The sequence below is a fragment of the Gloeophyllum trabeum genome, assembly GCF_000344685.1.
Source record: "Gloeophyllum trabeum ATCC 11539 unplaced genomic scaffold GLOTRscaffold_00004, whole genome shotgun sequence".
NCBI lineage: Eukaryota > Fungi > Basidiomycota > Agaricomycetes > Gloeophyllales > Gloeophyllaceae > Gloeophyllum > Gloeophyllum trabeum.
The window spans coordinates 452,692-463,907 of NW_006920413.1; the positions used below are offsets into that span (position 1 = coordinate 452,692).

An 11,216-nucleotide genomic window follows, 5' to 3' on the forward strand; every position below is an offset into this window, starting at 1 on the left:
ATACAATAAAGAAAATAGTGAACAATTATTTACTACAAGATTCAAGAAGCTACTGTCTCCATCTCTTTAGCGAAATCAAATGAGATTGAACATAATATCTCATGTCATAAGGTTTCAGGCTACTTTGCATTGAAGAGCCTGGTGCTTGCCCTTTACCAATGTATTCAAAATAATCTATCCATCGAGAATACAAAGCAAAAGACCCTTAGACTCCTTATGTATTATTACTACACCAGACAGTGTCTTTCTATTTAATGCTGAATTCATATGCTCCGCCATCGACGCGCGTGCGAGCAGAGGACAAAGGCAGCTGAGGTGCGACGAGAAAGCCACTTCGAAAATCCGAATTGGGCAGTCGACGAACGTCGATAAACCGGCAGTAAACCGACGCGTCGTTAGTCGCTTAGCTGCCTTACATAATTCCGGTAAAACCTCGGACGACGAGTTGGGCCAGCCGTCTCAGAGCGTCCTCATCCTCACTAGTCGTCTTAATTAGGAAACACATCTATAAATAAGTTGCATTATATAAGCCCTATTACATAACATCTTCACATACACCCTAGCAGAGAGGATCGAGGATGCAGAGACGGATGGTTCTAGGAGCCTGGCATGGGCCCTGCACAAGGATGACACGCTTACCCAGAGTGGCAGGTCTACGGAGCTCAATATTTATGCTGTTTTTCCCTATGAGTTGTCTTTGCCCCGATGGCTTCCCCTTTCCTGATGGTAGTATGCAGTCTGAGAATGAACCTTCTTCCGTGAGATCTACGGTCCTGTGGCGGGGGAGCCACAGTCCATTACAGTCCCAGTTCCCACGCCATTTGGGACCCCGGCCTCTCCATTCCCCGTCCATCCCGGCCTGCTGGAGGGCCAGATACACGCCTCCCGTGCTTCAAATATTGTATATACTTGCAAATATAATCTATGCTATTGTTAGTAATATTTGAGGGTCAAAGAAGCACATCAGGCGCTCGGGAACCCTACAAACGCGCGGGTGAGGTAACCAGATATCTACCCGAGGGACTGTAAATGCCAAGGCTATGGACTGTGAATTTCACCAGCGGAAATCGCGTCGTGACGCGATTTGGCGCGGGCGCGCGCCAAAATCGACCCCCTCCTCAGCTAGGTTCGGGTCGGGAAATTCACAGTCCCAACCGCGGCATCACAGTCCCCTCGGCACCCAGATCTGTGGCTTGCCCCGAGCTTTAGCTGACCTACTTGCTTGTTCCTGGTATTTATTCCTTACTTAGCTGCACTGTACAGTAGCTGCACATGTACTATAGTTCAAAGAAATTTTATTCCGAATTTTCTACCCTACCGTACCCTCATGGAGGAGGCTGCATCTGCCCGCCTCCCGAGCTTGACTTGCAGCGGTGGCGGGAGTTGCTTATGTAATCCGATTAAGACCGTAAACTTTCCTATGATCAGATTTACTTGCAGCGGTGGCGGGAGTTGCTTATGTAATCCGATTAAGACCGTAAACTTTCCTATGATCAGATTTACTTCTCTGGTGTCTGAGCTTCGTCTGGAATATCCGTTTGCAAATCTTGACTCCAACACACGGGTACCGGTGAGATGATGTGGCAAAGCGAGAATTGTGTGATCCTCAGTACGAGGAATACCCCATGGATTATATTTCGCAGCCACGATGAGAGATATATTACTGCGTCTGAGAGCTAGCCAACACAAGACTTTCATCAACAAGGAATGTATGAACAGCGCTGAATCGAGTGCTACAGAATGATAATGGTACAGAGTCGATGGATATTAGGTGCTATCAAACACGGAGAGATATACCGTTATTCACGACTGACTTCTACATCGCTCCAGTGCGGTCTCTTTCTCGGACCAGTCAACTTCATAAAGCATAGTCAAAGCATAGTTGCGCTATCTCGTCCCTTGCATCTTCACCCTGGCCACTGTCCCCTCCTTCCAGACTGGGTTCCCTCTGTACATGGTACAGCCTCGGACCTGACAACGTGACGTCAAGGGAGATGTACTCCAGGGATGGGACGGCTGCAGCCAACTTCCCGAGCCAATGACGCATCTCTACTTCACTTTGCCGGTGGCGTACAGCGTTGCCCGAGCCAATATGCAGGTAGATGATATGGCATTCTCCTATGGCAGCCTTGAGCAGGGGCTAAACGACCTTTAGGAAACCCCGCCTGTCATGAACGACAAAAAAAGCTCACCATGGTGTCTAAGGCCAAATCGTATGAATGATAACACCGGAACTATACCGACAGAAAGCGGAGATTGGACAAGGATCTGAAGATGCTTGGGTTAAGGTACACGGAATCAGCGCCATCAATCATAGGGAGAGTCAGCGATACACGTTCTGGGTTGGCAATCTCAAGCAATCGAGTGTATGCGGTATGAAGATCGGCAAAATCGCTGTCGAGCAGGATTCTGATTTGTAATCCCGCCATTCGCTTGGTCACAGCTTGGAGGATGTGGCCAAGTTTTCCTCCGACGGCTTTGAGGTGGTTCCAGGAAGGGAAGTCGGTACTGGGTGCCATTGTCGAGAGAGGCGACGAATCACGAGGGAACATATAACCCGCGACGATGGCGTAAAGGTGCAGGTACTGCAAGTATGGGAAAGCGTAAAGCAGCTGCGCACGTTCGAATCTATTAGCATGCAGCTGCAAGGTATGAACGCGCCATTGACGACCGTCGACAGTCTTCAATGCGAACCATCCCGGCCTATGGTACTGTGGTATGAGGTAATGACAAGTTCTTTTAAGGTATCCCGTAGAGGCTCCAGGACCAAAGTCGATTACTGAGTCGAGCCTCGTGCGCAGGCTCAGGCTTCGCAAGCCATGGCCCCGGAGCGAATGGAACATATTCACGTTAACCACGTTGTGCATGTGGTCGACGGTATCTAACTCCGAGAGGTCGGTGTGGTGAGTCCCCAGGCAAGCGAAGAAATCCAGAGTGGGTACGTCCAGGATCGCACGAGGAGACCTAGAACTGGGAAGAAGCTGTCCTATATGGACTGTAGCAGACCACATGCGGCTGGGATGGCGCATCACTCGCAGCAGCCTATCGAATGCATTTCTTGATGAGGTCATGAGGGAACTGTCTGAATCCTGTCCAGGGAGATGGTTCTGCGCTGGTAGAATGATCTCAAAGGTGTCGACGAAAGACATCCTCTCTGGCACGCTCTCGATAGACGTGCAGAAGGAGTGTATGTGCCGAACCTGGGAGAGTGTGGCATCACTGCATAGGATGGGGAAGGCAAGGTCGTGTAGCGCTCGGCACGTAGGCAAGAGCCTGGCGAGCTCGCGTCTGAGAGCAACAAAATGATGAGATGGAGGACATGTATGTTGACTACCAACAAACTGCGCCCTGCGCCCTGCTTTGGATGTTTGTTCGATATCAGCGCTCAGTACCGAGACCTCCGGAACGACTTTACCTGGCTGACCTTCGACCATCGATAGGGATGGTCGTCGAGTACGACTGAACTGACCTACGACGGCACTTACCAAATATTGATAACCAGCTGGGCGACACGCTGCAGGCTATTACAAACTGAGTGACTTCTATCCTTGTATCGACACATGCATACGCCATGAGTACAGCCGTGAACAACCGTTATCACGCGATCGGAGGGGGGAAGTGATTTGGGATGATCCTAACTCAAGCTGAACTTTCCTTATGAATGTTATTGAATTTCTCGATAAACATAACATGTAGGCTACACTCACCCGCGGGGCCCCTGCATACACACAAGAGATATGTCACATGATATTGTTGACCGTTAGTATAACATTGGCGGAGTAAAACGCGCGAAGAATGATCGCCTTCGGACGCGACACCTGTCCGTGTTGGGTCATCAAGCTACACATTCATCTTCAAGATACCACCACTTCAATTAACCGCTCTAGCACTATACCAGCACTAACATATCTCTATCAAGAACCTTACGTCCTCCGACGTATCTCCACAAGAACCCTATACAGCGAACTCCACTCACCATCCTCCCACCAATCACATCACCCTCTCCACGCCCACCCTCAGCACATCCATTGCTTGACGATGGAGCCAGATCGCGAGCACGATGAATACATGCCAGATCGCATGTGACCCGCCGCCGACCCTGTCCAGCCAGTTGCCCAGGCGGGAGTCGGGGGCGAGGAAGCACTCGGGGACGTGCGTCGCGTAGAAGACCAGGCCGGCGAGGTACGACGCAATCGACGGGAACACCGGTGCTGCGAAACGTACTCAATCCCAGACCGAAGTGCGCAGAGAACAAGGACACGGAAACTCACCGATAAACTTGAGCATCGCGGGAGGAGAATATATCCACGCGAGCCCCGCGAGCGGCGCGACGGCGCTGAACGCGAGCGCGAGGAAGAACGCGATGCGGTAGTTCTTGTATGCGCGGTCGTTGAACCACGCCTGGAAGGGCAGCACGCTGCCCACTACACCCATCACGAACGAGAACGCGAGGAAAAACGTCGAGCAAGCCGGGTGCGCGCGGAAGCCGTAGTACACGACCGTCCCGACGGACGCGGAGATCAGCCTGCTCAAAAGTATCATGAGGAAGGCACGCGGGCCAGAGAGGATGATGGGACGTACCACCCGATGCCGACGTAATCGACCCGGGCACAGAGCTCCATCCCGCGTGCGTGTGCACATCCGCTCATCGTGTGCCAGACAGCGCTGCAGAACAGGCAGAACAGTGCAAACGCGGTAAAGGCAAGTTCGGGCGCGTCCATGGTTGGGTGGTTGGAGAGCGAGGATGTGTGGGCGAGCGTCGAGGCGGAGGAGAGGAGGAGGTGCGGGAGCGAGCGGAGGAGGGAGGGGAGCCAGACGAGGAAGGGGATGAGGTGCGTGTGGATGTTGACTGATCGCGCGGTGAGGCAGGGCGGCTAGAGGCAGAAAGACAGACTTACGGGTTTCGTTGTGCAGCATGAAGAGGGAGAGGATGATTAGCGGCCATCGTTCTAGTGGAATAAATCTGCGAATATGAGGCTCTCGTACTGAATCCAATCGACGGAACGTAGACACTTGCCGATATCCGCCACGCACAAACTCATTGTTCCGCCATTGATGGGGCAAGTCCGCGTACTGGATGAGCTTGCTCCCGTCAAACGAGCGCTTGATAGCATCCTTGATCTCCCGCGCCGCGCGCCCGACAGCATCCTCCGTCTCGTCGATCCTGGTCTTCCCCTTCTCCATGAGCTCGGGGATGACCGTGCTGGACAGGTGGGCAAGCATGTCGAGCACAGTCGTGGACAGGGGAACAGTGGACGAGGCGGACGCAAGGTGCGAATGGAGGGACTCGAGGTGGGACGAGAGGCGCGGGATGTAGCTGAGCGGGCGATGCGCACTGAAGTTAAAGTCGGAGAGCCGAGCGCGGAGGTCGGCGAGCGCGAACGAGGGCACGTCGGGCATGTCAGGCAGGTGTGCTCGGACGTCAGGCATGTCGGGCAGGTGCGGCATGTCGGGCAGGTGCGTGCGGACGTCCTCCAGTCTTGAGCGCATCCCTTCCAGCGACGGAAGGCCGACATAGTCCAGGTCGGGGAGGAACGTCGACACATCCGCTCGGATCTTCTCCAGCATCTCCATCCCCGTCTGCGCCCACTCTGCCGCACCCTTCTCCGCTGGCGAAAGCAGCTCACATTCTGCCAGACGCTTCTCGAGGTCGGCGAGGTAGTCAAGGACCACAAGACGCACGGAGGCAAGCGTCGGAACGAGAGTCGCGGAGGTCGGAAGGTCGAGCGCCTCGATCGAGTGCGGAAAGGTTTGGCAGAGCAACTTGGACTTTGGCCGATGCGATGGGGCCGCCATGGACATATGCCGCCGGTGTCGAGGCGGACTTGGTGACCTGACGGTAGTAGTCGTCGTCGTTACAGTCGCTGTAGACATAACGGATAGAAGTCAGGCAAAACAGAGCGGAACGAGCGACAGCAGGGGTCAAAGCGGAGAGCAAGGTGCAAAGTCGAAGCCTAGAATCAGATGCTACAATAGTGGAGAGCAGGCAGCGAACGTGGGCGGGTATAAGTTAGCGATATCTGCCAGAATCGTGTCAGGTCGAAGGGTATATGATATCGGCGGATACGGGCACGCACACACCAATGCTTGTGGCGCGCAGACCGCTCGGAGCGGCCGTAGCCACGTGCTTAACGCCAGCCACCTCACTGGTGGCATTGGCGGCATGTGGCGGTGGAGAAGGCTTCGGGAGGAGTAAAGGACCAGGATAAAGCACCAGGAGCAGGCCGGAGAGGGAAGTGGGAGGAGGCAGGAGGAGGAGGGCAGGAGGAGGGGAGGCCGCAAGGCCTTGCCCCGTTCCTATCAAGATCACAGTCTACACATCTCGACGGGGACATCGACCACTACGCACCCCTCTATTTTATTAAAGTAATGAACGTCGTCTATATCCTCCTCGTGCTCCCCCCAAACCTGGGCACGAATACGTGGTTCGCGAAGTCCACGTCTGTCCCTGACTTCTTGTAGATCCTGCACCTGAGTAAGACGGGCAGTACATGATCGTTGACGGGGGAGAGGGAAATGTAGCGAGAGGAGAAGAAAAGGTAGGTCAATGAGAGGGAAAGGGAGGAAAGGAAGAGGAGAAGGTAGGGAAAATAGAGCATTGAGCAGGCGTATCATTCTCCAATGCTGTCTAGCAGGAATGAGTGGGATGCAAGAGTGAGATGGTTGATCACATCAAAATCAAGGAGACTTGAAGATAGCAGGTGGGCTGATAAAATATAAGGAGCATGACACCTACCTAGAAAAAATAAGTCAGCCACAACTTACCGCTTAACTTGGCGGTTGCGCCGGGAAATCGAGAGAAAGGCAGCTCGTCTAATTTCTTACCAGTACCCTCAGACGGAACTTGAACGGTCGTCCGACATTATCACCTCCTTAGTGATAGTCAGGATAATCAGCTTCGACGACGAGCGGCCTGAAAGTTATACGCTCTGTATGCTTCGCCGCAGCGTTGGAAGACAGTGATACATCACAAAATGAACGTACAAGAAAGAGCCTAGGTACCGAGGATCAGTGAACATGTAGAAGGACTTGCAGTATCGCATTCTTCACACATACCAGGATTCCACCCGACATTGACAGCGTTGATACAGAATAATAACACTTCCACCCTCTTCCTCATACTTCTTCTTTGTCTGAGAAGTCATCTTCACTCACTTCTTGGGGTAGTTTGATGAAAGCACTGAAATGAGGTCCCAGCGCCATTGCTCCGGGCATCATCCTACGCCTCATATCGCTCCGGGCCTGCCGCACTTCCGACGTCATATAACGGTCATCTCTCATCTCGAGTGCCTCGAGCACACCGAGGGGGGGCCTTGCGACGTCCTTCCACAATTTTACGTCGTCCTTCTCAATGGCCGGGAAAGTCTCAGGCGAAAGACCCGCACACCAGATGTCATAGGCGGTGTACTGTGAGGGTGGTTCAGGACTTCCATCGTTTTCGGGAGAGGGAGCGACGATAGTGATCCCTGATCGCCGAGACCCAAGACAGAAGGCCATGCGGATGACAGGCAGCGGCGCTTCGTCCTCGGAGAAGAGCTCAAAATCGAACGGATCCATACATGCGAAGTGATGCTCCCACACTTCGGTGCCGAAAGCGTGATCGTTCTTCACAGTTATCAGGACAGCAGAGACATTTGTCGCCTGGATGGTGGTGTCATGAAACAGGAACGGAATCACAATCTCGACGTTTCGCTGGTGGTCGGGACAGATAATCGCAGCACCACGGACAACGAGGGCCCATAAATAGTGTACGTTGACCACTTCGTACTCTTGGACTTTGATGAAATGGTTGAACGCCATGCGAGCATCCTTGAACGTCTCAGAGAACGCCTTACATTCACCCTCGCGAGATACAGAAGGCAGAGCATCTTTGAGTTTCTGGTGTGCTGAGCTAGGCAATAGAGCTCCAAAGAAATCGACAACAGAGAACACCCTGGGCTTCCCCCAATATACGACGTTATCGCGGGCTTTCATGAGAAGCAGCATGGCAGCGAGCTCGCCCCGGTCTCCTCGGTGTACACCCCATGCATCCAAGTTGCGCGCCATCTGCTCGAAGTAGACCCGGCGACCCAGTTGTATAGCCGCAGCTTCAGCAAGGAGCGGCTCCGACGATGCGACCGTCACCATAGTCTGGAATCCCGGAGTCGCGGCAAGGCATATCCGCATATGGCATTCCACCTGCTCGCGCTCGATCTGCTGCTCGTAAGGGCCCTTTGCACGGAATTCAAACGCGAAGCGGATGGCGAGGCAGGCGAGGAGTCCATCGTCGGCTAGCGGCTGGTATCCCCACACGTTGGAGTGTACCAGCTTCAATGCTGCGAAATCCAAGAGGTCCTGCCTGACGTACTGATTGCCAGCATCATAGCGGGAGCCGAATCTATCCCACAAGAGGTTTGTCAATGCAATGGCTCGGGAAAGGGGAAATAAACCCAGGCATCACAGATAGAGGCAAGAAAACGGGGATTGCACGCACAGAGGTCGACCCAAATGGCCCATGAAATCATCCCTTGTGACGCGTTCCAGAGTGTACTCCCCCTCCCTGGCTCGTATAGCGAGATCATCAAATACAACTTCAGTGATTGAAGGCAATATCTGGCGCTTTTCCGGCACGTTCCAAGCAAATCTGTGGACTCGTGGAAGTAGTTCATGCTCTTCAAATGTCCCCGGCGTTGTGGACAGAAAGAGCGAGAAGATGGGGTACCCTTCCAAGGCGCGTAGTACGCGCGTCAATTCAGAGAAGACTGACCACTTGCCACCGGTCCGTTGATGATACTGAGTATGCGTGAGCACATGGGCCTCGTCGAAGGAGAAGATTACAGCAGGGCCGGTGAAGTCTTGCTGTAATTCAGGTGTTGATCCGCCAAAAACGACCTTCATCAGCTTTTCTGCCGCCTTGGATATGTTTGGGAGTTCTGTGATGCTCGTCAGAGCTATTATTTGCTATGTAAGAAATGCAACCCACGACGAGGCTGGCTGGAAGGGACTGTTTTGCCGTAGTCTCGTGTGTCTGCGAACTATAAATGACGGTCAATGCGGTTCCCAGTCACGATAACGACTGATTTCAGCTACTTTACTTTCTCCGCCACAGCAATCACATCGCCGTAGAACTCCCGCCGATATTTATTAGCGGCATCAAAGGTCTGCCCTTCCGTCATGCACTCACGAAACGCCGAAGCAAGCTGGTTGACCCTCGCCTCGCTGCGCAGGTCGGCCAGACCGCAGTGTTTCTCCACGATCTTCAGCCGCTCCGCGGTAACAGTGAGCAGCGCATACAGGAACCCCTCCGCCCGGCCGTCGTTGCACGACACCTTCCCCGTGAGCCAGAACATGAGGTCCCTGTCGTGCGGGGGGAAGCCTGCCAGTGGGTCCAAACCATCGCGTCAGGTTCCCCGGCGCGTCCGATCGAAAGAGGTTAAGTAATACCCGTCGTGCCCCGCTCGCGCACGCACATCTGCACGACGACCACCTGCTTGCCCAGCTCATCGACGATCCGCGACTTGCCCGTGCCGGAGGCGTTGACGAGCGTGGAGTAGCGCGCGTAGGTGTCGCGCCCCGGGTCGAGGAAGCTGGAGAGCGTCTCGCGCAGGACGCGCGCGGTCTCGCCTTGGAAGGGTCTATTCCAGCTTCGTATCGTGGCTAGTCATCCGTTCGAAAAGTCATACAGCCAAATATATTCGCAACTCAAGAGCGCTCACCGATTGCTTGCTCAACGCCGCTTTGGCCGTAGGGCACATCGCCGACGTTGATAACAGACGTTTTCTGTGCCTTCTCCGGGTCCGGCGGTGACCTGCGAGGGAGAGACATACCCCTTAGCTTGGCTCGGAGCGCCTCGAGCGAGTTCGCGTCCACACTCCCGCGAACCAGTCGCCGGACGTCCTCGTCCTGCGCCACAGCGAAGTAGTCGACGTCTGCGGAGACAGAGTGAGGCAGCAGGCCTTCGAACGCTGCCTCGAGCACCTCATAGAAGCCCGCGAGCGCGCGACTGGGAGCCTGCAGAGCACGGGCCCACGCTGAATCGTCCGTGTCCTGGAGCAGCTGCACGGCGTCGCTGACGGCCTGGAAGAACGGGTCGGGCTCCATCCCAGCTGATGGATCCAGAGGAACTGGAGAGATCCTGGGAGACTTGCGCGCTGTTTCGTCTGGCGACGAGGGTCGCTTGGACATATTGTAGTACAATACAGTACTTGGATTGAGGTATAGGCGGGAAATGCCGAGATCGGCGTCCACTAGCAGTGACCGGGATTCGGACGGTTTGCCACAGCCTATATTCTATGCCTCTGCTCGTTCCTCGCGTTGGCATAGAGTTCTAATTACCCTAGCTAAATTCAAAGTACGGTCGACTTCATGAGCATGTGCTGATATTTGAATTCTGTGAAAAACATTTGGGTTCCGCTTCTGGAGCATCCTATATTTTCGGTCGCTCGCTGTGCAATTGTACCCCGGCGGGTGCTACTAGTATCTGTGAGGATTCGGACTAACCGTTCTTCCATTCTCGCAGGTTCCGACAGCCACACTATTATCAAGTGGTGGACACCGGGAGAAGCCGAGACCGCATGAAGGGGGGAGGGGGGGGTCCTCGAGGGCCTTAACAGGAATTTATTAAAAATAGATTTGGCTCTGTGACAGCCCTGATGGCAGAGATACGGTACAGGCGGTACTAAAATTGCTTGCTAGTGAGGGTTACAGGGCTTTATTATCCAGGACAACCTCGCCTTGGCCATTGCACGGAAGAAAACATAAAGCGTGACAACATATAGTGTGACAATGGAGTGACGTGTGGGAGCACTGAAAGATGACTAAGCAAACCCTAACCTGGATGTGCCTGGGACCTACCTTCCCGATATGGTACCGTGGGACGCTCCCACGGGGGGGAGGGGGGGGCCTCTGGGACCTTAGCAGGATTTCCTATCATGCGGTCTAAAATTTTATTATTGTCCACCCGTTGACTATTATCTAAGACTTTCTCATAACGTAGGTATATAAGTAGTTCCTTCTACTCGATGTACCTCAGTTGTTCTCTTGCTCTTCGCAATAGATCTTGGTTTGGTGATTGCACTGTGCGACTCTCTTCGAACCTTGTCTAAGAATGACTCTAGTAAGGCGCTTAAGTAAGCTGAGTACCTTACATTTTTTCACCAAAACCATTCTATTGCACTAACCGACTACGACACGGACTGATCACCCGCTGTCTGTCGAACCCTTCGTAGCTCTCAGGT

The 11,216-nt window shown here is 53.7% G+C and overlaps 2 protein-coding genes across 2 annotated transcripts; both read right to left on the reverse strand.

Moving 5' to 3' along the window:
• Positions 1-3,829: 3,829 nt before the first annotated feature.
• Positions 3,830-6,070, reverse strand: GLOTRDRAFT_57968 (HlyIII-domain-containing protein). The gene is made up of 5 exons (XM_007865919.1): positions 5,018-6,070; positions 4,899-4,963; positions 4,582-4,849; positions 4,272-4,525; positions 3,830-4,211 (listed from the first exon to the last, which is right to left on the reverse strand). Exons 1-5 carry the CDS (start codon positions 5,872-5,874, stop codon positions 3,991-3,993), a joined length of 1,665 nt encoding a protein of 554 aa, XP_007864110.1. The 5' UTR covers positions 5,875-6,070; the 3' UTR covers positions 3,830-3,990.
• Positions 6,071-6,944: 874 nt separating this feature from the next.
• GLOTRDRAFT_137401 (uncharacterized protein) lies at positions 6,945-10,164 on the reverse strand (the record flags this gene model as incomplete). Its single annotated transcript, XM_007865920.1, has 7 exons — positions 6,945-6,994; positions 7,057-8,377; positions 8,474-8,912; positions 8,963-9,014; positions 9,075-9,355; positions 9,424-9,636; positions 9,696-10,164. The coding sequence occupies 6 exons, from the start codon at positions 10,162-10,164 to the stop codon at positions 7,117-7,119; spliced, it is 2,715 nt and encodes a 904-aa protein (XP_007864111.1). The 3' UTR covers positions 6,945-6,994; positions 7,057-7,116.
• Between the last annotated feature and the right edge of the window lie 1,052 nt (positions 10,165-11,216).